At 42.3% G+C, this 27,094-nt stretch overlaps 2 protein-coding genes across 2 annotated transcripts in view; one reads left to right on the forward strand and one right to left on the reverse strand.

The window, feature by feature from the left end:
* On the reverse strand, positions 1-26,976 carry SARAF (store-operated calcium entry associated regulatory factor). Its single transcript, XM_069572898.1, has 7 exons — positions 26,034-26,976; positions 19,594-20,060; positions 9,529-9,707; positions 5,368-5,785; positions 3,233-3,362; positions 2,060-2,211; positions 1-824 (listed from the first exon to the last, which is right to left on the reverse strand). The coding sequence occupies exons 2-7, from the start codon at positions 19,694-19,696 to the stop codon at positions 799-801; spliced, it is 1,008 nt and encodes a 335-aa protein (XP_069428999.1). The 5' UTR covers positions 19,697-20,060; positions 26,034-26,976; the 3' UTR covers positions 1-798.
* The window catches only part of LEPROTL1 (leptin receptor overlapping transcript like 1), an 11,937-nt gene continuing 10,933 nt past the window's right edge, over positions 26,091-27,094 (forward strand). The window contains exon 1 of the mRNA XM_069572907.1: positions 26,091-26,595. Coding sequence (XP_069429008.1) covers positions 26,580-26,595 — 16 coding nt within the window. The 5' untranslated portion in view covers positions 26,091-26,579. The remainder of the gene's footprint in view (positions 26,596-27,094) is intronic.

A 27,094-nucleotide genomic window follows, 5' to 3' on the forward strand; every position in this document is an offset into this window, starting at 1 on the left:
GAAAGAACAAAACCCTTTGTTTTTATTTTTTCTGTTATTTTAATGCAAGATTGAAACAGACTGCTACACAACATTTGAGATTCCACAGAAAACTGCATGCTTCTGCTATTAGAAAACTTTGAAGCACTTGAACTTTCCTTCTCTAAAAAATGAATATGGAGGTTTCAAGCATTTTTGTCAGCACAGTCATTCATGACAACCTTCTGGATACTTATTTTCCACCTTTTCCTAAAACAAAGGTAATTCTCATTTACCAGAACCCCACCTACCACTGACAGATTCAAAGCTCCTCAGGTCAGAAGTGATCAGAACATACAAGAAAGTATAATTAGCAGTCCAAAGCTTGGTTTAAATGTTTGGAGAACAGCAAACACTCAATAATACATACCAAATAGCTTATTATCATTTCTATGATAATAATGAATCAACATCTAAAACCACCTAAAACTGAAAATTTCTGATTCAGTGTCTACTGGTATAAAGCCTTCATTCTTATTCTTACAGCATCACAGATTTTAGAAATTACACAATACATTCCTAGCATTCCACAGGAGTCATCACTTTCAAATATAATACACATCTGCGTGTTACACAAACATACAGTTGTCTACAGAAGCATTCTGTCATATGTCACTCTTAGCCTCAAATAACAGGATACAGAAAGCCACACAGGACAACACCACAGAACTTCTGCATATTCCCTTTCCCCAGCTGTTAGTAGGGAGCACGTTTTACAAGAGAAAGTGATGAAACATCAGAACATTTGCGTCCAGTGTTTGACCCCAACTTTTAACTCTCTTATCGTCTTCTGGTTCCACCATATCCTAGAAGGAGAAGAGCAAATTTCGTATTAGTTTTCTTCAATGCACTAAAACTGCTCATAAAATGACAACAGTAATACATGTTTACTGTCAGCAAATGAGTAAGAGATATGAGGGAAGAAGAGAAGCAGGTTGTGGTCCAGGACTGTGCAGGACACAGAGCATCCACCCTGGCCCCCCAGCAGCCCTTCCAGCCCTCCCATCAGCATCATGGTTGCTGGGAGTAACTTTTAACCAGGAAACCAAAGATGTGTTCTCTGGGGGCGGCCTGACATAGGACAGGCGATTCTCAAAGTCTAAGCCAAACAGCAGAGAGGCCGCTGAAGCCTAGGTCAGGCCCTGCTGCCTCTCATGACTCCAGTGGGAAACAGAAGTAACCTGGGGGAGGGTTATGGACTTTTGATGGTAAATGTTAGTCAACATGCACACGCACATGCACGCACACGCGTTAACACGTTACAAGACCATGAGTGTTTCCATCTGTTCTCATTCTTTTTCAGACTTTCCTGTAAGTTATTTGCTAATGTTTAAGATTTTCTTCATGTAAGGAGAAAAATTTCTTTCTAGTTGATATATCTAGTCGATAATTCTTGTTTCCACGGAGAATGAGTTTTCCATTCTCCTAATTTCAAGAATTATTCACTGTTCTGTAACTTCTACCCTCTGCTAAGAGAAGAAAAACCCAACCCATAGCAATCTATTACTGTTTCATCATCCACTAACCCCATTCTCTGCTCATTAGCTGGATGCTTAATTTCAACTAATTTTTTTTATATATATCTCATCTCTGCTTCTTTACAAAATTTCCTCTTAGCAACTGCAATAAACATATTTTTGACAATAATGTAAATTGAAGAATGGCTCAATAAATTTTTATGGAGCTTTACTGAACTGAAATGTTCAGCCTTCTACCTAGAAAATTCCCACTTTAGAGCTTAAAGGACCCCTAGAGATTTAACAGAATTAAACATAGACAAATACAATATTCAGGAAGGTTTAACTTAAAAGATGACTAGCAGTAGAAGTGAGTCTCTAAACCAAATTCCTGTTTGAGTTTTAAAGAAGAGAAGTGGAAGAAAAGAATGAATCTGAATTGTATTTTTATCACAATTAATTATGCAATTAATATTTCTGGCAGGTATACCACATAAACCATAACTGCTAAATACATAATCACAGTAAGGTCCAAATTACTTCCGTACTCTACTGAACAGGAACTTACTGATTTTTGCTCTCACCTGATGCTGTTCTGGTTCTTGGCTCTGAGCTTGAACATGCTGAATAGCTTCCGGGGCCTCCCCGAAGTGGTGAGTAAGCCCGGCTATTCCACGTGCTGGTGTATGACGGAGGATAGGATGGGTACCACGAGTCTGAAAAGGGGGTTGCCGCTCTAGAAAGAAAAAAGCAGGGCAGGCATTTTCCTTGTGACTATGATTTTTAAATCCCTTCCTGTTCCTAAACTATCAGGAAACTATTTTTATCAAGTATTTTTTTCCATAGTTGTTTCTTGTACATGAGGATTTGTTGCTGTTATTTAGTCGATAAGTTCTGTTCAACTCTTTGGTAAAGAATCTGCCTGCAATGCAGCAGAGTCCGGTTCGATTCCTGGGTTGGGATGATCCCCCGGAGATGGGATAGGCTACCCACTCCAGTATTCTGGCCTGGACTGAAATATATCGTCCCTGGGTCTCGAAGAGTTGGACACGACTGAGCAACTTTCACTTTTCACTTTTTTACTTTGTGACCCCATGGACTGTAGTCTGCCAGGCCCCTCTGACCATGGGATTCTCCAGGCAAGAATATTGGAGTGGGTTGCCATTCCCTTCTCCAGGGGATCTTCCCAACTCAGGATCGAACCCACGTCTCCTGCACTGGAAGGGGGATTCCTTATCACTGAGCCACCAGGGACGCCCACCATATGAGGATTAACATGAAATAAATACTGTTTTATATTTCTGCCCTTGTTATGGTCATTGCTGTGAAGGAAGAAAATGACGCAAATAAAGGCTCCTTTCTGAATTCACACTCAAATACACTATAAACTTAAACTACAGTCAACACTGAAGATGTTAAAAAAATGGGTCCCCAGCTCTTTTGACCCTCGCTTCCACCATTCTTCAACTAACCAGAAGGCCAACTGTGCCCCAAATGCTGCATTCTTTCCTGCCTTCTCGGATGTCAACATCTTTCTCCTATCTCAAATCTGTAAGCATGACATGGGAAAGAAAACAAGACATGCAACACTGATCGAAGCACAGACATCATTCCTTCCCCGCCCTCAGAGAATCTGATTTAACAGGGTAATGTCCTCAGAATTTACTTCCTTAACAAATCCAGTCAGATTTACAAGACAAAGAAGCCTCTAAAGAAAGCCTGAATTAAAGAGCAGATGGGATAAATGCAAAGCCTACCTGTTGCTGCCGAACAAATATCCTAATATCCCTCCGGTTCCCAAGCCAGTCCAGAACCCCGGTCCTGAACGGTCATGCCCTTGCTGTCCGGGAAAAGCACTGCCAAAACCGGCAGCTGCACCATGCGGTCCTGGAAATAAAAATGATTTCTTATGGATCCCCTCTTAAACCATCGCCTACAAAACTAAAGGTAAAATATGACATTTCAATTGCTTCATCTGTATGATTTAACAATAATAGTTTGGTCTCAACTTATAACAAGTTATATTCAAAAAATGTACTCATGAAACAGTCTTGTAACTAAGGAGTGCCTCCCTTTCCCACACACATGGAGGAGGAGAGATGTGTTTCAGGACAGTGGAAGGTGCTTTCTTGCTGAAAGGTCACATCCACCCTGCTCCAAATTAGTTACTGGAAGATGACCACACGTGTCAGAGTAACTTCCCTTCTACCTTGGGGGCGTCTCCAGAAGCACCAGGTGAGAGCTGTACCTGAGTGTCTAGTGGAGGAATCCAAGTGGAGGGTATTTGTTAGTAGGGAAGTCAGGTCTTGGACCCAAAAAATATCTTCTGTTCAGAGGAAGGTTTTCTTAAACTGCTGTATGATATACATAAAAGGCGGCACTAATCCTATGTGTTTGCATATACTACCCATGCGTGTAACCACTCCCCATATCAGTAAAACCTTTCCAGCACCCGCAGACTCCTCATTACAACTCCCATGTCAGAGAAAAGCCAACTCTGACTTCTCTCACTACACTTTGGTTTCACCCTGTCTTGAACATTTTATAAACAGAATCATACAGAGATATTCTTCTGTGTCTGCTATACATTATGTCCAGGAGCGTCGACCTTCGCTGCTGCATGTTTTCAGTTTTTACTAAAATTTTCTATAGTATTCAAATTGTGAGAGAGAAAAAAAAACACAATTTGTCTCATCCTAATGCTGAGAGGGATTGGGGGCAGGAGGAGAAGGAGACGACAGAGGATGAGATGGCTGGATGGCATCACCGACTCGATGGACGTGAGTTTGGGTGAACTCCGGGAGTTGGTGATGGACAGGGAGGCCTGGCGTGCTGCGGTTCATGGGGTCGCAAAGAGTCGGACACGACTGAGCGACTGAACTGAACTGAGTGTTTACAGCCATCCTATTTCCAGTTTTTGGCTGCTATGAATAAGCTGCCCTGAGCACTCCTGTGCACGTCTTTCTGTGCACACACGTGTGCACCCCTCTCAGGTGTGGGTCTCGGAATGAGACTGCTGGGTCACTGGGTGGCGTGTGTCTAGTCTCAATAGACACTGACAGTTTTCCACAGTGCTTTATCGTCTCAGCCTCTTCCAGCAAGTTCCAGTTACCTACATCCTTGCCATTGCTTGGTAGTCTGCCCTTTTAATGTCAGCCATTATGATTAAATGGTGGTTAATGAAGAACTCAGGTTTTAATCTGCATTTTCCTGAAGATGAATGATGCTAAGCACCTTTTCAAATTTTTACTGGACATCTGGACATCTTCTTTTACTATAATAATTTTTTTAAAAAGAGCTGTCCAAATCTGTCCACTAAAAAAATTCAGTTGTCTGTCTTTTTCTCTGATTTATGGGAGTTCTTTATTGTAGACACACATCCTTTGTTGGAAATACGTTTTACAAATACCTTCTCCCAGTCTGTGGCTTGCCTTTTCACTCTCTCAAAGTTGTTTTTAGATGACTAGACATTCTTAAATTAATCTAGTTTACCCATCTTTTCTTTTTTGCTGGCATTTTTTGTACTCAGACATTTTTGCCTATCGTGACAAATATTTTCCTATTTCCTCCTGGAAACCTGTCATATCTTTTATGTTGAACACTGTAACATTTAATGAATAAAATTTTATGTATGGTATGAAACAGAGTTCAACGTTATTACCAAATCTAATCAAGTCTGACTAGATAATTTATAATTTAATCACGAATCCTTAAAATGGTAATCACAATCGACCTAAAAGAGAAAACCGAAGCAGCAGAAGAAGTCAAAAGTAAAAAATAAGAAGGCAAATCTGCTTTGGTTTCCCAGTGTGAGCATTTTCACGCTTCAGACCACACAGGATTCACTGCCAGACTCCCACCTTACTTCCCACCATGGTCTAGGGGAACGCACCTGTGAACTCAGACTTAAAGCCTGCAGGAGGAGGCCCGGCCGAGCTGCCGAATCTCTGGTAACGATGGGAATATGGAGGATCCTCAGAATATGGCGGAGGTGACTCGTGACCATCACTGAGGAAGAATTTATAAACTCCAAAGGCAAGAGCAAGCAGCACCACAATGGTAACCACTCCACTGAGGCTACAAGACTCTGGGGAGGACAGCTTGTTATAGTAGTTAGAGAATGAGGTGAAGCCATGCTCTTTTCCAGACTCTCTCAGCTTCTTCAGGCCGAGTTCCGTGTAATCTAACTGGTACTCCAAGCCACAGGAACCTCTCAGTACATACTGGTCTTCAGAGGATTCATAGCCTTCGCAGCTCACCACAGTTTTTCCAAATTTGTATGCGACATCTAAATCAGTCTTACATTCCCACTGTGAAGAAAAAGTAGAAATAGGTTATTAGAATCATAAGATTTTTTTTTCACTCAATATACATTATTTGGGCTGTATGAGTGAGTGAAAGTCTCACAGTCGTGTCCGACTCTGAGACCCATGGACTTCTCCATGGACCCCATGGAATTCTCTGGGTGAGAATACTGGCGTGGATAACCTTTCCGTTCTTCAGGGGATCTTCCCAACCCAGAGATCGAACTCAGGTCTCCCGCATTGCAGGCGGATTCTTTACCAGCTGAGTCACAAGTGAAGCCCAAGAGTACTGGAATGGGTAGCCTATACCTTCTCCGGCAGATCTTCCCAACCCAGGAATCAAACTGGGATCTCCCGCATTGCAGGCGGATTCTTTACCAACTGAGCTATCAGGGAAGCCAAACAACAAAAAGAAGCAAGGGAATGATAAAATTCAGAATGAGTATTTCTGTGCTGGGGGAGGGCAAACTAGGGGCTTCAAAGATACTGGTGATGTTCACAATATACTGAAGCAAGGTGGTGGGTACAGGAGTGCTCATTTACTACTATTCCTTATTTCTTGCATACAGATGTGAAGAATTCTTTTGTACATATTAAGCCTTCCCTAATTTATAAATTTCAAGCAAATTTTTTTAAATGTCGACTTTTTAATCACTGTTGCTGGAGAAGTTTTCTTTAAAAACAGAGGTTTTTTTAAACATTAAGGTTCAAAAATTAGCATCATATATGGTAAATGGTGGCTCCATACAGCATTAGAGATGGTATATAACCTTCTGAGAAAAGCTTTTCATACAAATTCTATAAAAACCATGAACTACCATTCCCAAGGTCCAATCCAAGAAGCAACTGCTTAAAGCTTTTTCTAAAGATACTTAGAAAAACACAAAAAGAATCTACGCTAGCCTCAAAATTTTCCAGCTTTAAAAAAAAAAATTCCAGGCCTAGTTTGAATTTTATAACTATTTTCAGCTGAAAGCTTCTCTAACAACTTTTTTTTTAAAGGTAAGCTAAAATAGATCTGACTGGTTCTATTGCTTTTCTCTTTTTTAGGACAATATCTTCCTCTCTCAAACTTCAGATACATTGTGACAGCTTTATTCATATATAATTCACATACTATACATTCACCCATTTCATTGGGTTGTAGTATATTCACAGAGCTGTGCAGCTATCACCACAACCAATTTTGGAATATTCTCATCACCCTCAAAAGAAATCTCATCTCCATGAGCAGTCACTCCATTTCCCCACAACTTCAGGCAACCACCAATCTGTCTGCAAGGATTCCCCTATTCTGAACATTCCACATAAACGGAAACATACAATACGTGGTCCTATGTGACTAGCTGCTTTCACTTGGCAGAATGTTTTTAAGGTTCACACACGTAGCATGAATTAGCACTTCATTTCTTTTTGTGGCTCAAAAATACTCCATCGTATGGAAATACCACATTTTGTTTATTCATTCATCACCGATGGACATCTGGGCTGTTTCTACTTTTTTGGCTTTTGTGAATAACGCTGCTGCAAACATTTAGTATGTTTCTGTGTGGACGCGCGTTTCCAGTTCTCTTGGGTGAACACCTAGGTGTGGAATGACTGGAACATACAGTAACTCTATGTTTTAAACTTTTGAGAAACTGCCAGTGTTTCAAAGCGGCTATACCAGTTCACATGTCCAACAACAGTGTATGAGACTCTCATCCTCACTGACATTTGTTATTATGCCTTTTTAATGGCAGGCATCCTGTTGGGTAGGAACTGGTATTTTATTGAGGTTTTAACTTCTATTTCCCTGACAGCTAATGATGTGGAACATTTTTTTTTTCACATGTTTATTGACCATCTGTATATCTTCTTTAGAGAAATGTCTACTTAAATACCTTATCCACTTTTAAATTTGGTTCTCTGTCTTCTGAGTTGTAACAATTCTTCACATACTCTGGACACAAGTTCCTAATCAGATATATGACTGCAAAAGCTTTCTCCTTTTGCATACATCCTTTTCACTTTCTGGAAGACTAAAAATTTTTAATTTGGATAACATAATATATAATTTTTCTATTGTGCTGTTGTTGCTACCACTATTCCATTTTTTAAATAATTTTATTTGGAGGAAGATTTAAAAGCTTGTTGATTTAGGTAAATAAGACAAACTCGATCTCTACTGGTATTTCATGTTAACTGTCGTTTCCTTAATAGCATATACTAAAAGTGGCTTTTAATTATTATATTTAAACTCTCAGAGTTAAACAAGGCTCTCTCCTGCTACTAAACCTGAGTCAATGTAAGATGGCCTCTAGATTTCTTTGCTCTGCCATTTACTCCCTTCTCCATCTCTTCAGCTCTAAAAATCTTATCATTCCTTACTAACACAGTACATCACTGTTTTCCTCTTGAAGTCTTCTTTCATAATCCCCCCAACAACACATGACTTTACAATGCTTTGCTGGCACCCAGATGTAATGTGAGCATTTGTCTCATCTTTTCTACTAGGAAGAGCACTCGGAGGTTGTGACTCCATCATTCATTTCTGTATTATAATATTTAATATACATTTAGTCAATGACTTTACTGATAGTATCTTTTTTTCCATCAAGACTGAAAAGTAATACAAAAATAATTTCAGCTTTAACCTGAAGATTCCATGGTTCAGTGAGCAAGACTATAAAAAAGTACTGTGAAGTAAGTATCACCAAGCAAATAAGAACCCTCTCCCTGAATTGCATAAACTTGGCTAAAGATTATATCAAATAAGACTATCACTCTGACGGAGCAGTAAACTGTCAACACAAGTTTCTTGCCAGCTGACCAATCATCTTAGGTCCTTTTTGAAAGCAGGTAGGATACAAAGTAGAAATCTAGTAGTACTGATTTAAACTGAATTCAGTTAATAAAATCTATTCCATTTCTGCTGCTGCTGCTAAGTCGCTTCAGTCGTGTCTGTGCGACGCCAGAGACAGCAGCCCACCAGGCTCCCCCGTCCCTGGGATCCTCCAGGCAAGAACACTGGAGTGGGTTGCCATTTCCTTCTCCAATGCATGAAAGTGAAAAGTGAAAGTGAAGTTGCCCAGTCGTGTCCGACTCCTAGCGACCCCATGGACTGTAGCCTACCAGGCTCCTCCATCCATGGGATTCTCCAGGCAAGAGTACTGGAGTGGGGTGCCACTGCCTTCTCCATTCCATTTCTAAAGGATAGTAAATTTTGGAACTTCAAGGAGATGGTCGAGCCTAAGAACAAAACACCTGAGACTTAAAGACAATGAACAAAGCCCAGTGAAATGTTTTCATTCAGAAGTAACCACCCTCAGTTCAAAAACAGCTTTTAAAATATTAAACATTTGAAGCATAATAGCGACACATGTAACCCCACTACTTATGATCTACAATGCCTTAATAATCATTGTTATTTTTTAAGAGTAGGTTGGTATTCTTTGAGGAATGACAGAAAAATAACAACCAGAAGTAATCTTCCCCCTACCCTCCCAAGTATATGAAAAGTTTTAAGAACTTACTAATGTCTTAGAAAAAAGTTATGGCATAAAAATTACAATGATTATTTCCAGGCTTTAAAAGCAGTTCTTTTGTAGAAGCTTTCTTCCAGAGAATGGATGACTGATTTATATTTATATATTTTAGTGTAACCTTAGATTTTTCTATATGTGCTTCCCAAAATACTGAACAACATCTCAATAAACAGTTTTCCGAAAAAAATTCAATTTAGACTGGCATCGACATAATAATATTACCTGTACATCGTAACCATCCCAGCCTCTGTTCTGACACTGTATGACTTTAGGGGTGTAAGAGTCACATCCAGCTGTACCTCCCACACATTTCAACTGTGGGATGGGATCCAACCTCCGGGAAGTGGTATAGCGGTCATAGTAGAGGGTGAGAGCTTTTATGTCCCGCAACAATATTCTGTCTGAAACAGTAAGAACACAGATAAACAGACGGTAAATATTGTCTTATAAAAGATTCGTTCTAGTCAAACTCTTGTGGTAGGAAATACTTTCAAAAGTCAGTCTTTCCTGCCGTTTGAGGATGACCACGGAAGAGTAGACGAAGGAGTTTCCCAAATCCCAAAGCTATCACAACATTCTTCAGGTCTTTCGCACAAAATTCAGAAAGTCACACCTCTGAGGCCTCCTTTCATTTCAGGATGGATGCCCCCTAAACAGCTTCTATATCGTAAGTTCTACATAATTTTTGCAAATCAGAGGCAAAAGAACATTACCCTGGAATGTTGTACTACTGTATGACAACATCGATGGTTAATTTAAAAAGCAAAAAATATACACGAATGCTCCTGGAGCATATTTAATGACTTGAACGTCTGTCAACATGTAAATGATTTAATGCAATTTTGGCCTAGTCCCAAAATCTATGGCAGTTAAAATGAGTGAACTCGAATTCATGTATCACAAAAGAAACAGTAAAAATATCTCAAGCAAAATGTACGTTGCAGAATGTTTAGCAGGATAGCTTTACATGAACCTTGAAAACTGGCAACACAGCACTACTTACTGTTGAAGTCTATACATGTATATAAAAATATACGAAAACCACATAGGAATGACTCAATAGCAGAGTATCTCCGAGGAGAGAGGGAGATAAGAGACTTTAGCTCTCTATCTCTAATGTTTTATACTTTGCAAGTGGGAAGAGACTTGCTGCAAATACAGTAAATGTGAAGATTCAATAAAACTGGCTGGTGAGGATATGGGATTTTCCTTGTATACTTCTGTGCATTTAAATATTTTAAATACTTCAAAATTTTAGAAAGTTACATTATCTTACAAATTTAAAATCACACTGACAAAGCAGTTTAAAAAGAAGACGTCAAAACAAGGAAATGAAGTCCAGCACTGATGTACATAAATTAGTTTTGAAGTGTTACTGGAAAATGAAAAATCTTCCTACTTATCATCCTTGGATTATGATGGAAGAGACTGTGGACTGGTTCACTCAACATCCATTTTTCCCTCAAACTGGTACTAACGTCTTGCAAAGCTAAGACTCCTAAAACCTCTTAAAGCTACAGTTCCTGAAAGAGATCTCGGTTCTGTCAACTGGGGGGACTCAAGCAAGACCCGGAGGACAGAGCTTCAACTCAGACCACGCTCTGGCTAGCAGACAGGTACAGGGCTCAGGGTTTTTCTGACACTGTCCACTGCCCCATAATTAGCTCTGTGGATGCCAGGAGGCTTGATGGAAGCCACCTATTGTTCACTGTACAGATGAAGCAGGCATCACTTTCTACCATTTTGTTAGCACCCAATTCCCTACAATCAACCTGTCAAAAGAGCAGCATGTGCTGCCTCTCAAATCCCACGGAAAGTACAATAAATGAATTGTCTTGATGACATGAACAAACAAGGTGAGGCAAAACAGAAAAGGAGACGGCAACAGAGTTCCAGAAGGTGGAAGCAGACTAGTGAAGTCGCTCAGTCATAGCCAGCTCTTTGCGAACCATGGACTATAACATGCAGTCCCTGGAATTCTCCAGGCCAGAGTGCTGGAGTGGGCAGCCCTTCCCTTCTCCAGGGGATCTTCCCAACCCTGGGATAGAACCCAAGTCTCCCGCATTGCAGGCAGATTCTCTACCAGCTGAGCCACAAGGGAAGCCCAAGAATACTGGACTGGGTAGCCTTTCCCTTCTCCAGGGGATCTTCTCGACCCAGGAATTGACCTGGGGTCTCCTGCATTGCAGGCGGATTCTTTACCAACTGAGCTGTGAGGGAAGCCCCGGACTAGTAGTTAGTCCTAAGTATAAGCCAAATGCCACACCAGCAGGTGAGAAAACGGAGAACCAACCTGACATGATGGAATCCTTAAAAGGAACAGGAAATGGCAGCTCCTGAATAGCAGTCCATGGAAACTTGAGACGAAGCTACATCCCTAGATTGTCTCCCCAACTCATATACAGTTGTGAAATATATATATGTATTTTATAGTTTTTTGAAGTCTCAGAGTAACTCGTATTCCCTTTAAAATGAGAGATCCACTCCTTCTCCAACTTCACATCTCTATGGTAACCAAAACTAGCAGCCTGGTGAGTAGCTTCTTGGCCACACAAACAGGCACATATACAGAGGCTGATCACACAAACAGGCACATTATACAGAGGCTGTTCTGATTCGTGTTCATTTTTATACAACTGGATCATACAGTGCACATGAGTCTTCCCATGATTTTCCACCTAATCATAGATATTCCCTGACATCAGCAAATACACATCCTATTTATACTTATTTACCAAAGAAAGCTTAATAAATCAGACTAGGCTGAGACGCATTGGCCATATGTTAATAAAACAAAACTAAAAATAATATAAATAACAACATATAAAATAATAGTAAAAAGACAGCTGAAAACCAGTAACAAAGAACGGAAAACTGGACTAAAGCTAACAAAATATATATGTAATCAAACCTACACGGTGGTTTAGTCACTAAGTTGTGTCCCACTCTTTGTGACCCCATGGCTATAGCCCACCAGGCTCCTATGTCCATGGAATTCTCCAGGCCAGAATACTGGAGTGGGTTGCCAGTCCCTTCTCCAGGGGATCTCCCCACCCATACAGCGAACCTGGGTCTCCTGCATTGCAGGCAGATTCTTTACCAATTGAGCCACCAGGGAAGCCCCAATTAAACCTATTAAGCCTATAGTAACACTACCACAGGATTCGGGAAACTGATCATCCTGCGCACAACATATAAAAATTTATCCCTGAAGGTTAAACACTCACCATAAAACATACAACCAATTAAAAATACTGGAAAAAAAGCACAACAGAATATGTTTATGATCCTGAGATTAGAAAGATCTTAAGACACCAAGAGCAAGATGGACCAGCAAGACAGTGGCTGTGCTTGGCAAATCATGTTCAATCTATAAAAACCCAAGAATCCATAATAATACTCAAAGAGACAGCCAAAAACTCATTTGTCTATACTTAAAGTGAGAACCAATCAATCACCTCCTTAATTTGAAAACTAGTAATTAAAGATTTTAAATTAAATGTTTATCCTAGGTGGGAGGGGGGTTCATGTTTGGGAATGCATGTAAGAATTAAAGATTTTAAAATTTAAAAAAATAAAAAACTAAAAATTAAAAAAAAAAAAAATGTTTATCCTAACTCTCTAGCCAAAACTATAATCTGAAACAATAGATACTCTCAACTTTACTGAAGAATATGTTAATAAAAGCAGAGGAAATAGAAAAATCATCATTTTACAACCCACTAAAGAAACAGACTCAGATTCGGACTAACTAGTTTTAAAATCATTAAGCGAATGGATATTGGTATGGTGCCAAGTAACATTACACGAGTGCTTTGCAGTCACAAGAGGGAGAAATGTAACTTCACAAGGGAGAAATAGAACCACTGTAATCCACTAGTCACTTTAGCACTGCCAAAGGTGGAACAGACTGTATTAGACCATCTCCAGTGATGTAACCTCCTAAAGTTATTTAAGACGAATCTAATCAATCCTTTGAACCTAGCATTCAGTTTACTAGCTAAAATAGTGCCATGAGAAAACAGAATCTAGAAGGTAGGATATTCTGAAGAACAACTGGCCCAATCGCTTCAGCAAAGCAGGGGCATGGAAAAAAAGAGACCCTTCTACATTTTCAAAAGACTTAAGCAATAATTCAATCATATGCGATGCATGGTCCTAGACTGGGCCCAGGTTTGAACAAACTAGCTTAGATATTTCAGGGACAACTGTAGTATCCGAATATGGAATAAGTAATTAGTTGATATTAAGAAATTAGGCCTAATTTTGTTAGATGTAATGTTATTTTTACTATTTAGGGAAAGGTTCATTTAAAAATGGTTTATACTGTAGGATTTACTTATGGCCTGTAATTAAAGTATTTCATCATTTTAAAAAAGAGAGGGTTGAAAGAAAACAGAGAAATAAGATTAATAATTTTCCAACAAAACTTAAAGATACTTTCCCCAGAATTCCTCCAGTAGATTGACAAGACCACTTAGTGTCAAGAGATTCAAGTAAAATGAGTATTTGACTTTTCAATATGTACATGGAAAAAGACAAGGAGACGAAAGAAGAAAACAGCTTTTGAATAATCATCAAACACTGTCTGTCATGTTTGGTACAGAGTAGAAGAAATAACATTTTATTTAGAGCTGTTGAACCTACAAAATCCAAGAGAACTTCCCAAAAGACAACTCTGTTGTATTAGGAGAATTTAACAAGACGGTTGGATATTTTGTCAGCTTACCAAAAAGCCAAAACTCTTCTTATAACTGTAATGTCTAATTACAGAAGAAAATTTAAAGCCTATCTCAAATTACTGACAAATTACTATATTTTTATATGACAAATTACATATGTACTATATTTGTGTATATAATTACTATATACATCCATAAAATATCTAGAAAGAAACTTACGGTCAATACGTGATCTATATAAGAAAAAATATATATAAATAAAACCTAAATAAATTTAAGGCAGGTACAATCAGGAAGCCAACTGGGCTTCCTTGGAACTAGAAAGAAATTGTGCTAAAGGCTTTCGGAAAAATTGATGTCTATAAGTAGCCAAAAAATTTTCTGAAAAATACTTTGCTTAAATAAGCTAAAAGGATAGACTACACAGCACAAGGAAATAGAGCCATTATTTCGTAATAACTTTAAATGGAAAACAATCTTAAAAAAAAAAAACCCGAACATATGTTGACACCTAAAACAAACACTGTCAGTCAATACATCAATTAAAAAAAAAAGGCATTGCTTTACCAGGTGATAAAGCTTACTATAAAATTAAAATAATCAAAATGGTATGAATAGTAACAGAAATAGACTAGTGAAGTGTGAAACAGAAGAAAGTCTAGAAATAAATCCAGATTTATGTAGAAATTCAATACAAGATAAAGTGGGCTTTTTAATTTAGTAGACAAAGGATGCCTTCTTTAATAAATGTTTTGTCATAACTGACTATACAATTAGAATAAAACCCACCTACAGAAAGAGAAACAGAAATTTTCACTCAGTCGTGTGTAACTCTTTGTGATCCCATGGACTGTAGCCCACCAGGCTTTGTCTATGGAAATTTCCAGGCAAGGATACCAGAGTGAGTTGCCACTCCCTTCTCCAGGGGAATCTTCCTTACCCAGGGACTGAACCCAGGTCTCCTACACTGCAGGCAGACTCGTTACCATTTGAGCCATCAGGAAAGCCCCAGAATAAAATTCACCTAAAACTATATAAAAACTTAATTCCACGTTTGAGCCAAAGATCTAAATTTCTCAGAACTACACTAAAATAAAATATTGTATATTAAACCGATACTACTGCTGCTGCTGCTGCTAAGTTGCTTCAGTCATGTCTGACTCTATGCGACCCCATAGACGGCAGCCCACCAGGCTCCCCCATCCCTGGGATTCTCCAGACAAGAACACTGGAGTGGGTTGCCATTTCCTTCTCCAATGTAGGAAAGTGAAAAGTGAAAGTGAAGTCGCTCAGTCGTGTCTGACCCTCAGCGACCCCATGGACCACATCCCACCAGGCTCCTCTGTTCATGGGATTTTCCAGGCAAGAGTCCTGGAGTGGGGTGCCATACTACCTCCTACTAAGTAAAAAACTGTAAGAATGAAAATGTTCAATGGTTTAAAAAATCAGAAAGTATTACTAAACTAAGTAATAGGAATAATAACAACTTTACTTTGTTGCACAAGCACTGAGATAATGCAAAGAACACTGAACTAAATTCCCACCACCAACTTGCTATATAACTTTGGCCATGTCACTTTACTTACCTGTATAGAAATTACCAGTAAAGTTAAGATGTGATTCACCAAAAAACTGGTTGTGAAGCTTAGATATGATTTACTAAAATTATCTAGCAGAGTGCTTGATACATAATAGGAGATCAAGTATGAAAAATATTAGCCTTCCCAAGTGGCGCTGCTGCTGCTGCTGCTAAATCACTTCAGTCGTGTCCGACTCTGTGCGACCCCATGGACTGCAGCCTACCAGGCTCCTCAGTCCATGGGATTTTCCAGGCAAGAGTACTGGAGTGGGGTGCCACTGCCTTCTCCACAGGCGGCACTAGTGGTAAAAAAAAAAAAAAAAAAAAAACCACCTCTCCTGCCAATGCAGGAGACATAAGAGATGCAGCAGGTTCGTTCCCTAGGTTGGGAGGATCCCCTGGTGGAGGGCACGGCAACCCACTCCAGCATTCATGCCTGGAAAATCCCCATGAACAGAGGAGCCTGGCCAGCTGCAGTCCATAGGGTGGCACAGAGTCGACATGGCTAAAGCGACTTAGCACGCACATGCATACCTATGGGTTTTCATTACCATAACTCCACAGCATCTTTCCTCCTAGATATCCTAAATGTTGCTACGTTTTGTGTCCCCCAAAATTTGTATGTGAAGCCCTAATCCCCAACAGATGGCATTTGGAGACAGGGCCTTTGAGGGGCAATTAGTTTTATATGAGGTCATGAGTATTGAGCCCCAGTGATGGGATCAGTGCCCTTGTAAGAACAGGAAGAGACCAGGGCTCCTATCTCCCCACCCTCACTCTGTAATGTGAGAATGTTAACAAGACAGCCATCTGCAGAGCAGGAAGAGGGGCTTCACCAGACACCAAATATGCTGGCACCTGATCTTGGATTTCTCAGCCTCCAGAAATCGAGGAATAAATGCTGCTCCCAGTCTATGCTTTTTTGTTACAGAAGCTTGAACTAACACAAGGTCTAAGAACAAAATGCTCACAACCTTACTCCACATCAGTCAAGGGTCACACAGAGTTCCCTGAAATCCAGACTCACAAATCGAAATTTACTCATAGGAGGTCTCAAGCTTAAGGTGAACAAAACCAAACTCCCCAAACCTGATTCTCCCACAATCCCCCATCTCAGGAAATGGTAATTCCATCCTTCTAGCCACTCAGACCCAAAACCATGAAGTCATCTTTGTCTTTTCTCTTCCTTCCACCCCTATGTCTAATCCAGCAGAATCACCTTGTCATTTCTACATTCAAAACAAGTGAGAAGCCAACCACTCTCATCAACTCTACTGCTTCTCCATGGCCCAAACCATCACCTCTCTTGAAACTTCACTACCCCCCAGCTTCCCCCACACCCTCACCCGCTATGGTCTGTTTTCCAAGGAGCAGGCAGAATGAGCCTCTAAAATACAGGTCATATTAGATAGACATGTAAATACACACACACATATGTGTATTGTGTGTCCTGTGCTTAGTTGCTCAGTCGTGTCCTATTCTTTGTGACCCCGTGGTTGTAGCCTGCCAGGCTCCTCTATTCATGGGGATTCTCCAGGTAAGAATACTGAAGTGGATTGCCATGCCCTCCTCCAGGGGATCTTCCCAATCCAGGGATGGAACCTAGGTCTTCCACATTGCAGGAAGATTCTTTATCGTCTGAGACACCAGGAAGCCCATGAATAATGGAGTGGGTAGCTGAACCCTTCTCCAAGGGATCCTCCTGACACGACTAGATAGAGTAGACTAAAATATAATACAGGTCATAGCACACCCATCCATTCAGATTTCTCATCAACTATCACCTTAAATGTGACTTCTTCCCTGATAAATGTATATTTTCAAACTCCCTGCTTCTACCTACACACTCTGTCCGCCTTATCCTATTTTTATCAACGTCCACACCACTATTCAGGCTTCCCCGGTGGTGCTAGTGGTAAAGAACCTGCCTGCCAATGCAGGAGATGCAAGTTTGATGCCCTGGGTCAGGAAGTTCCCTGGAGAAGGAAGTGGCAACCCACTCCAGTATTCTTGCCTGGAAAATTCCACGGACAGAGGAGCCTGGGGGTCTACAGTCCATGGGGCTGCAGAGTCAGACACGACTGAGCAACTGAGTACACAAACACATACCACTATTTACAATACAACACTTTTTTTTACCTGATTTATTTATTGTCTATTTCTCAACAGATGTAAACTCCTTCAGGGCAAAACACTGTTTGTTCACTGCTATGTATCCAACACCCAAAAGAATAACAAATACAAAGTAGCTCAATAAAGAATTTTGAAAGTTTTTAGGTACTCTCTTTAGAACTGGTACAATTTTTCTTTTCTGGGCATATTATTGCTTTGTGCTAGCTAAGGACAAAGTAAGTACATGCAAAGTCAAACAAAAGACAAGCAGTTCCTCAAAAGAAAGTTAAGCCCAAGTAGTTAAGACTGTGTTTACTCTGAAAATATTTTAGTGCCTTTTGTTCCAGAACAATAGTTTTATACAGCAGGCAGACTAAGAGCTACCAGGAAGCAGTTCACCATTTATTTAAATTCAGTTCCTTTTTTTCATTCCCTTGACTCATCTGTAAACCTCATTTATTTAAGAAGGGATTGAAGGTTCAACTAATGTTTTAATCCAGTTTATAAATTATAATTCTGATCAAAGTCTCCTATCTATATGAAACTTTCTAGAAATACATATGTAAAATGTACAGACATTTAAATACAACTTGACTTTTTAGTAAAACATCAAAGGAGTAATCAAAGTCAAGTACTTACAAATAACACCTTTTCTTTTTAGCATTTAAAAATAGAAATAAGAAGCTTAAAAAAAAAATCTGTTGCTTAAGTTCAAAAACACATTCATTTCTCATCACCAAATCACTACTACAATACTGGTACACTTTCCATGCTTTAACATCTTTACTCCACAAAGCAAAAATGATGTTTTCATTGTTTGAAAATCATTTTTTACATCACTCCAATTTAACACCATGCATCACTTACTAATTGGAAAAACTGTCTGTGTGTATATATGCACACATACATATTAATTATATGGGATATTACCGTTCCCATCAAATGTCGTTAGAAAATTCTAATAACACAGTGATATAAAATAACTTTTTCTTAAAAATCACTTATTTTGTACCATCACCAAAATATAATGTATTTTTTTCGATCCAATGAGAAAAGCTTATGTAATGCAATAGACTTCACCGTAATAGAACCAGCAGCACGAGTCGTGCTCACATAAACAGTACAGTTTACGTCTCCGCTAACCTTGAGAGCCCCCTGGACAGCAAGGAGATCAAACCAGTCCATCCTAAAGGAAATCAACCCTGAATATTCACTGGAAGGACTGACGCTGAAGCTGAAGCTCCAATACTCTGGCCACCTGATGCAAAGAATCGACTCAATGAAAAAGACCCTGATGCTGGGAAAGACTGAAGGCAGGAGGAGAAGGGGCAACAGAGGGTGAGATGGTTGAATGCAACATCGACTCAATGGACATGAGCTTGAGCAAACTCCGGGAGATGGAAGAACAGGGAAGCCTGGCGTGCTTCAGTCCATGGGGTCGCAGAGTCAGACACTACTGAGCGACTGAACAACAACAGTCTACCTCCAAGGTCTGCAGCCTGTCCACTAAGTGTGACTCAGACACTGCGCGTGCTGTGGCAACCTCCAGGTATAGCAACAGGCAGCCAAGACAACAGCCAACGACGATGACGTCAGACAGTCTTGTCAACAAAGCAGGAAGCGCAGGCGAGGGTCGAGCTTGCCAGCCAGACTCGGGCGACAAGGGCTGGCCGAGAAAGGAGAAGGTGGGCCAATTCCGGGAGTCCAGAAGGGAATATTAACCACGCTAGGTTCGTCCCGTCCCGCCCACTCCCCACAGTCCACACGTCCGGGAGGACGAGGGGGAAGCGCACGCGGGACAGGCAGGAGAACGGAAACGAGAAACTATGGCAGAAGGACTCAAAGGACGGCGAGCTGAGATGGTCCTCCGCTAGCTGAAGGCAGCGGGAAAGGGGGAGTGTGAGCGGCACTCACCGCGTTCGTCCCAGCACTGGGCTGTGCCCACGACCAGCAGGAGCAAAAGGAGGCTGGACGGAGCGCAGCGTCCGGCCGCTGCCGGCCCGCCGGCCGCCGCCATGGCGCTGGACGAAGATGGCGCGCGGCAGCCCGGCAGTCGCAGGCCAGAGCCGGGGCTGCAGGTGTCCACGCGCCGCTACGCACTGACGCCAGTGGCTCGGGCCGCCGAGAAACGCCGATCTGCTGCAGAGTCGCTGCCGCAAGAACGGTCCGTGCGCCACTCTGACGTCACTGCCGCTGCGCCGCGTGTGGGGACCCGAATGGCCGCCGCTGTGGGCGGGGCGCCGCCGTTGGGAGGAGCCAAGGGCGGGCGCAGATAGTGTGGGCGGGGCGTGGGAGGGGCGCCGTCGTTGGGGCGGAACCAAGGGCGGGCGCGCAGGCTGTGAGCCGGGATGAGGGCCGCCTGAGGGTTTAGCGCGAAGATGCTGTGGTTGAAAAATGAAACCATTATTAGGCAAAGTGTTTGGGTTCTGCTATGCTTAGTCGCTCAGTCGTGTCCGACTCTTTTCGAGTCTGTTTTGACTGTAGCCTGCTAGGTTTCTCTGTACGTGGGGATTCTTCAAGCAAGAATACTGGAGTGGGTTGCCGTGCCCTCCTCCAGGGGATCTTCCCAACCCAGGGATCAAACCCAGGTATCCCGCATTACAGGAGACGGATTCTTTTCCGTCTGAGCCACCAGGGAAGCCCAAGAATACTGGCGTGGGTAGCTTATCCCTTCTCCAGGATATCTTCCCTATTCGGGAATGGAGCCCGGGTCTCCTGCCTGGCAGGCGGATACTTTTGCCAGCGGGGCTACTAGGGAAGCCCCAGGCAAAGTCTAACTGTAGTCAATTATGTATTTATAAAACCTCAATAACTTTCTCGACAAACGTTACTGTGCCTTACTCAACTTTATATAGTCAGCCCCTAGCATATCTGGCACAAGATTTGTGTTCCATTAACTGTGGAAAATTCTGAAAGAGATGGGAATACCAGACCACCTGACCTGCCTCTTGAGAAACCTATATGCAGGTCAGGAAACAACAGTTAGAACTGGACATGGAACAACTGACTGGTTCCAAATAGGAAAAGGAGTACGTCAAGGCTGTATATTGTCACCCTGCTTATTTAACTTATATGCAGAGTACATCATGAGAAACGCTGGGCTGGAAGGAGCACAAGCTGGGATCAAGATTGCCGGGAGAAATATCAATAACCTCAGATATGCAGATGACACCACCATTAGGGCAGAAAGTGAAGAGGAACTAAAAAGCCTCTTGATGAAAGTGAAAGAGGAGGGTGAAAAAGTTGGCTTAAAGCTCAACATTCAGAAAACGAAGATCATGGCATCTGGTCCCATCACTTCATGGCAAATAGATGGGGAAACAGTGGAAACAGTGTCAGACTTTATTTTGGGGGGCTCCAAAATCACTGCAGATGGTGACTGCAGCCATGAAATTAAAAAATACTTACTCCTTGGAAGAAAAGTTATGACCAACCTAGATAGCATATTCAAAAGCAGAGACATTACTTTGCCGACTAAGGTCTGTCTAGTCAAGGCTATGGTTTTTCCAGTGGTCATGTATGGATGTGAGAGTTGGACTGTGAAGAAAGCTAAGCACCAAAGAATTGATGCTTTTGAACTGTGGTGTTGGAGAAGACTCCTGAGAGTCCCTTGGACTGCAAGGAAATCCAATCAGTCCATTCTAAAGGAGATCAGCCCTGGGTGTTCTTTGGAAGGAATGATGCTGAAGCTGAAACTCCAGTACTTTGGCCACCTCATGCGAAGAGTTGACTCATTGGAAAAGACTGATGCTGGGAGATATTGGGGGCAGGAGGAGAGTAAGGGATGACAGAGGATGAGATGGCTGGATGGCATCACCGACTCGATGGACATGAGTTTCAGTGAACTCCAGGAGATGGTGACAGACAGGGAGGCTTGGCATGCTGCGATTCATGGGGTTGAAAAGAGTCAGACATGACTGAGCGACTGAACTGAACTGAACTGAAGTGAGTATCTAACAGTACCTGCAAGGCAGTGTTCTAGGCACTGGGGATATACAGTGAATAAAACAAAACTTGGAGGTTCAGAGAGGCAAACAAAGGAAGTGCAACTGAAGGAAAGTAGGTTTGGGAAAGAAAGGAACAAGAGGAGGCATAACAGTGGTAGCATGGAGTAGGACCAAGCAGGACTGGAGTAAAGATAATAGAGAATTCTGGTCTCTGCATATTAGGCCTTTTTTTTAGGGGGATAGGGGTGAAGTAGAAAAGGACAGCTGTATTGCTTTGTCAGAAAAGGGGGACACAGCGAGCTCATGCCCTTAGAATCATGTGTCTCTCCTCATGGTAGATTTGAGGTGACTGTCAGGAACCCAGATAGACATGTTAAATAGACACTTGGACAGACAAATCTAAATTTCCAAGCTAAGGTGAACTTTGTACTTATATTATCAAAATGAAACCAGTATTTAATGTGACAGGAAGGGATACAATTCATAGGGAGAGTATTTTGATATAGAAAAGACAGTGAAAGTGTGTTGGCCGCTCAGTCCTGTCCAACTCTTTGCAACCCCATGGACTGTAGTCTGCCAGGCTCCTCTATCCATGGAATTGTCCAGGCAAGAATCCTGGAGTGCAGTGCCATTCCCTTGTCCAGGGGATCTTCCTGGCCCAGAGATTGAACCCGGGTCTCCTACATTGCAGGCAGATTATTTACTGTGTGAGCCACCAGGGAAGCCCAACAAAGGCACAGGCCCAGGACCAAATTAAGAAAATACTAACATTTGAACTTCTAGCATAAGATCCTGGAAAGAGTCTGAAAAGTAATCTCTGGTGAGGTATAAGAAACAAACAGGAGAGTAATGGTGTGGTAGTTGAGAGAAAGAATGGTCACCAGCGTCCACTGTTGTTGAAAGGTTGGGTCAGAAAGTGACCTTTGGATTTTGCAATGTAGAGGCCACTAATTACCTTAAGAGAATTTCTGTTATTTGAGGTCCCATCAATGGCCATGTACACTTATGACAGTGGTATACAAAACATAAAGGACTGTACTAATTTACGTTCTCGTGGGAGAGACAGCCAACTGCCGGGAGCCAGCATGAGGAATTCCACCCGTGACAAGGTCATGCGGCAAGAGCTCTGATGGCAAGGCTAATCAGACCTCAGGTTTTCCCCCTGGAATTTCCTGAGCATCCACCCCCCAAAAAATAAGAATCTGCCTGCTCTTCCACTCTTCTGATATTCTCTGGAAAAAGTCAAATCAGGGCTTTAGTCTTCTGCATTTGAAAGGGATGTTTTAGTTAAAACCCCTCTGATAGCTCTCTAGCTTGCCTAACAGGTTCCCCAGACCTCTTACAGCTTGTGAATTGCTTACAGCCCCCCAACCGCGAGAGGCACAAAGCTTGAAAGCATCTTATAGATACAGAGCCTTTTCTAAAGAGTTAAAAATCATATTGGTGATGGGTTTTCACTGTTGACCCAATGACTGCCGCCAGACCTCCATATTCTTTTATCTTTTTGGCACCTGGGAGGATGTTAATCAATGTAAATGGGATATGGAAAAGGATATATAGTAGTTTTGATGTTAGCAACACTAGACTTTTGAGTTAATCACTTTTCTCTTTGTTATATATCACTGCACTCCTCTTGTATCCTTGCTATGTAAGAATGTAATTTTATTTAGTGCTTTCTGAGAGTGGCACCAGACCTTAGGAAGATCAACACAAATAAGTCTTCTGGTTGACAAACCTTTATCAGAAAAAAGGCCTTAAAATGTTAATTGGCCCTTTTGGCTGGAAGATGATGTAAATTACCTAAGACCTGTGTATACAATTAGGTATGCAGAGAGAAAAGCCTGGTTTTGATAAGAGTCTGGACCTCTAACGCTGCATAACTTTGTGTTACCCATTGATCTCCATGTTTTATCAAAAGTATAAAAGGCCTTCTGAACAATAGAGGAGGGAGCTAGTTGCTGGACTGGTTTCCCCCGTGTCTCTCTCTCTTTCTTCTCCTCTTCACTCTAATTTCAGGCTGAATTCCCCATCTGGGGCACGGAGGCTCACCAAGTCCACTTACTTGCCCTGGCTGTTAAGACCCACGCGAAAGGGAGCCTAAGGTGAGGCACCCTTAGATATTCAAGCAAGCGCCGGTGGCCCAACGTAGATGGTGCAAATTCCTTGTCTGGAATTTTATTGGTCTTCCACGTAATCCAAGTTATTCAGCCCTCTTCCTCCACTTAATTTTCCTACTACACTATTGTTTCTTAATCTAATCTTATATTAATCAATAAATAAGTTTTTCTCATGCCAACGCCGTCCACCCTTCGAATTCCCTGGATCCACCAGGGCTGGACCCTGGCAGCCGACAAATAATATGGTTCAGATAAATAATAAGTGCCTTCAAGAAGAAAATAGGGTAATATGATGTGAAATGCTAAAATAAAGAAGATGTCTAGGAAAGGTTCTGAAGAGTTACCATTCAAGCTGAAAGCTATATGATAAAAAGCAGTTTTTAAAAACATCTCTGAATCATAGTAATAGCAATATATAAAATCGATTTGGACCTTGATTCAAATAAACTATAAGAGACACTTATGAGGTATGTAAATGTAAGCACTGACTAGATATATAAAAATATTATTAGGTGTGATAAATGTTGTATGTTTTTGTTAAGAATAATTTTCAAAACATACTGAGCTATTAAAATCATATCTGGAATTTTCTTCAAAATAACATGGGGAAAAATACTATGGGAGGTAAAGGAAAGTGGATGTGAATATAGATAAAACACCACTGACTGTGTGTTAATTGTTGAAGGCAGCTGATGGTACATGGGAGTTCATTAGACACTTCTGATTACTTTTTATATATTACATTTTTTCTACAATAAAAAAAATTTTTTAACTTCTCTGAGATGTCTCTGACTTGATCTGTAAGAGTTAAGAATCCCAAGTTTACCAAAGTGTGGAGAGGATTAAATTAGATCAGTGTTTAAAGCAACAGATAAATGTTTATAGCAGCTGCTCAATAAAAAATAGCTCTCTTCCTCTCATCCCCATCTTTGCAAGTTGACTTTGGAAGATAGGAAGCTATCTGAAGGAAAAGTTTTTGAACTAGGAATTTATGTAAGACTATTTAGAGAACATTCAAAGGATGTAATATTAATGCTTGAAGTGAAGTGTGAAAGTTGCTTAGTCCTGTCCAACTCTTTGTGACCCCATGGACTGTAGCATGCCAGGCCCCTCTGTGTCCATGTAATTCTCCAGGCAAGAATACTGGAGAGGGTAGCCGTTCCCTCCTCCAGGGGATATTCTCACCCAGGGATGAACCCAGGCCTCCCGAATTGCAGGCAGATTCTTTACCATCTGAGCCACCAGGGAAGCCCTATTAATGCTTAGGATTTGCTTAGAAAACTGATGACAGGAAAACTGACATTCCACCTTCTTCAGACAATTATTTTCAAGCTTTACTTTGCATGGGAATCCTTTGGGATGCTGGTTAAAATTTCAGATTTCTGGGCTCTACCCACAAAAAGTCTGAGCCAGAATGTCTGGAGTGGAGTTTAGGAACGTGCATTTTTAAGAACCATCCCAAAGAATTCTGTTGTAAGTGGTCTTTGAAATACAACACTTGGAAATACTGTTTTTAAGGTCTCAACTGACTCTAAACAACATCTGTTGTTCCAAAAATAGTCCTTAGGGTGGCGCTTTTTTTTTTTTTTTTTTTTTAAAGCTGGAAACACTGGGTCTCGTGGGAAAAATCAGAGCATATTCACTTAGGATTTCTTCATGACCACGGATGTAAAACAAATAGAAGAATCTGAATAATAATAATAATGATAATCTGAAGAATAATCCCAGTTGCCCACTAATGTCACGGAGAACTAATGTCTGCAATGCCCAACCCTTTTGCTCTAATTTGTACAAGCAAATTAGGGAAGATGCACTTTACTCAGCCACCAGGGCTTGTGCCCCAAAAGGATTCCCAAATGTGCTCTTTCCCTTCCCCACCCCTGCAAACAGTATCTTCTCCCCAGGATGGCTTTTCCCTTTTCTCTCCTACTTACCCACCTGTCCATCCTGCTGTTGTCCCTCAGGGAAATAGTTATCTGATGGATCTAAATCAGACTGTCATTGGACTAGTTATCCACTTTGCTAACAATTGTCCTTGTTTTAATTTTACACCTTTTCGTCTCCTTGTCACTAAACTGCAAGTTCCTTGAGGACAGAAACTGTATCTAGTTTTTCATCACTTCATCCATGGTAAATGTTCAATCGATTTGCAGGACGACTTAACTAAATGTATTTGTACCTCTGCTTTCTCCTTTTTTCCTAGCCCTGTTACAAAAACACAACCGACTCTCACAGACTCCCAAAAGCTCGGATTTGTATTAAATCTCGTTTGTATTGTATTAAATCCCACCTGTTACTGGGTTCCGCCGCTACTTCGGGAGGTGGGTCTCACCAGAACTCCGGTTCTGTGTCAGAAAGTGAGGAGCCAAGTGCAGGCCACGCAACTGGCCTTACAGCCCCTTTATTACCAGATGGAGCGGAGGGAGAAGTGGGTGAAGAACGCTGAAAGATTCCCCCAAAGGCATCACACCACGCGTCCCAAGGGGACGGCTTCCAGTCGCGTCCCTTCTCCTCAAAGGATGTGGGAAGTTGCGGGATGCCCGTTGGGGACTTCGGGATGAAGCTGGTGTTTCCACCGACCCCTGAACCGGGACAGGGGGCGGAAAGCCTCGGAGACCACTGATCCCACAACAGCGCAGCGGAGGAGGAAGGGGCCTGGAGCCACTGCCCCCAGTCCGGCGCGCCCCCCGCGCCCCCGCGCGAGCGCGAGCCGCCGGCGGAAGTGCTGCGTCGCGCACTTCCGGGTGTTGTCTGGCCGCTGCTGCCGCGCGTCTACGGTCTCCAGGCCGCCGCCGCCGCCGCCTCGGGTCCCGGAGGCAGGAGCGACGTCACCACCATGGCCGGCATCAAAGGTGGGCCTGGGGCGCTGAGCCCGGGCGGGCTGGGCCGCCGCCCCGAGAGAGGGGACGGGGGGCCCACGCGGGGCCCACACGCCGTCTACCGGGACCCGGCGCGCGCCGCGGGGCTCCCTGCGTTGGCGGCTGACTCCCGGCTCCCCCAGACCGCGACCCCCGCCTCCGGCCTCCGGGCCGCGGTGGGCGCTGCGGCCTCCCGGAAAGGACTGGGCAGGGTCTGCGGCTCCCGCGTCAGCCCCCGCCCGGTGCTGAGCTCGGCCGCCTAGCTCCCGCCCGTCGCCCCCCGGTGCGAAGAATTGAAGTGGCTCCGCCGGGCGTTCGGAGTCCCGCAGCCGCTCGGCTCCACACACACACGCGTTTTGCAGGAGTTGGCAGCCCAGGGCTAGGCGGCACCGTGTGGTTTTGAGGGGGTTGGGGAGGCCGCCAGAGATGCCAGTTATGGAAAATCGGTGTCATTTCCCATTTAAAGGCACAAGTGCGATCTTTTCGGATGCTG

This window comes from Ovis canadensis, chromosome 26 (genome assembly GCF_042477335.2).
Source record: "Ovis canadensis isolate MfBH-ARS-UI-01 breed Bighorn chromosome 26, ARS-UI_OviCan_v2, whole genome shotgun sequence".
Taxonomy (NCBI): Eukaryota; Metazoa; Chordata; class Mammalia; order Artiodactyla; family Bovidae; genus Ovis; species Ovis canadensis.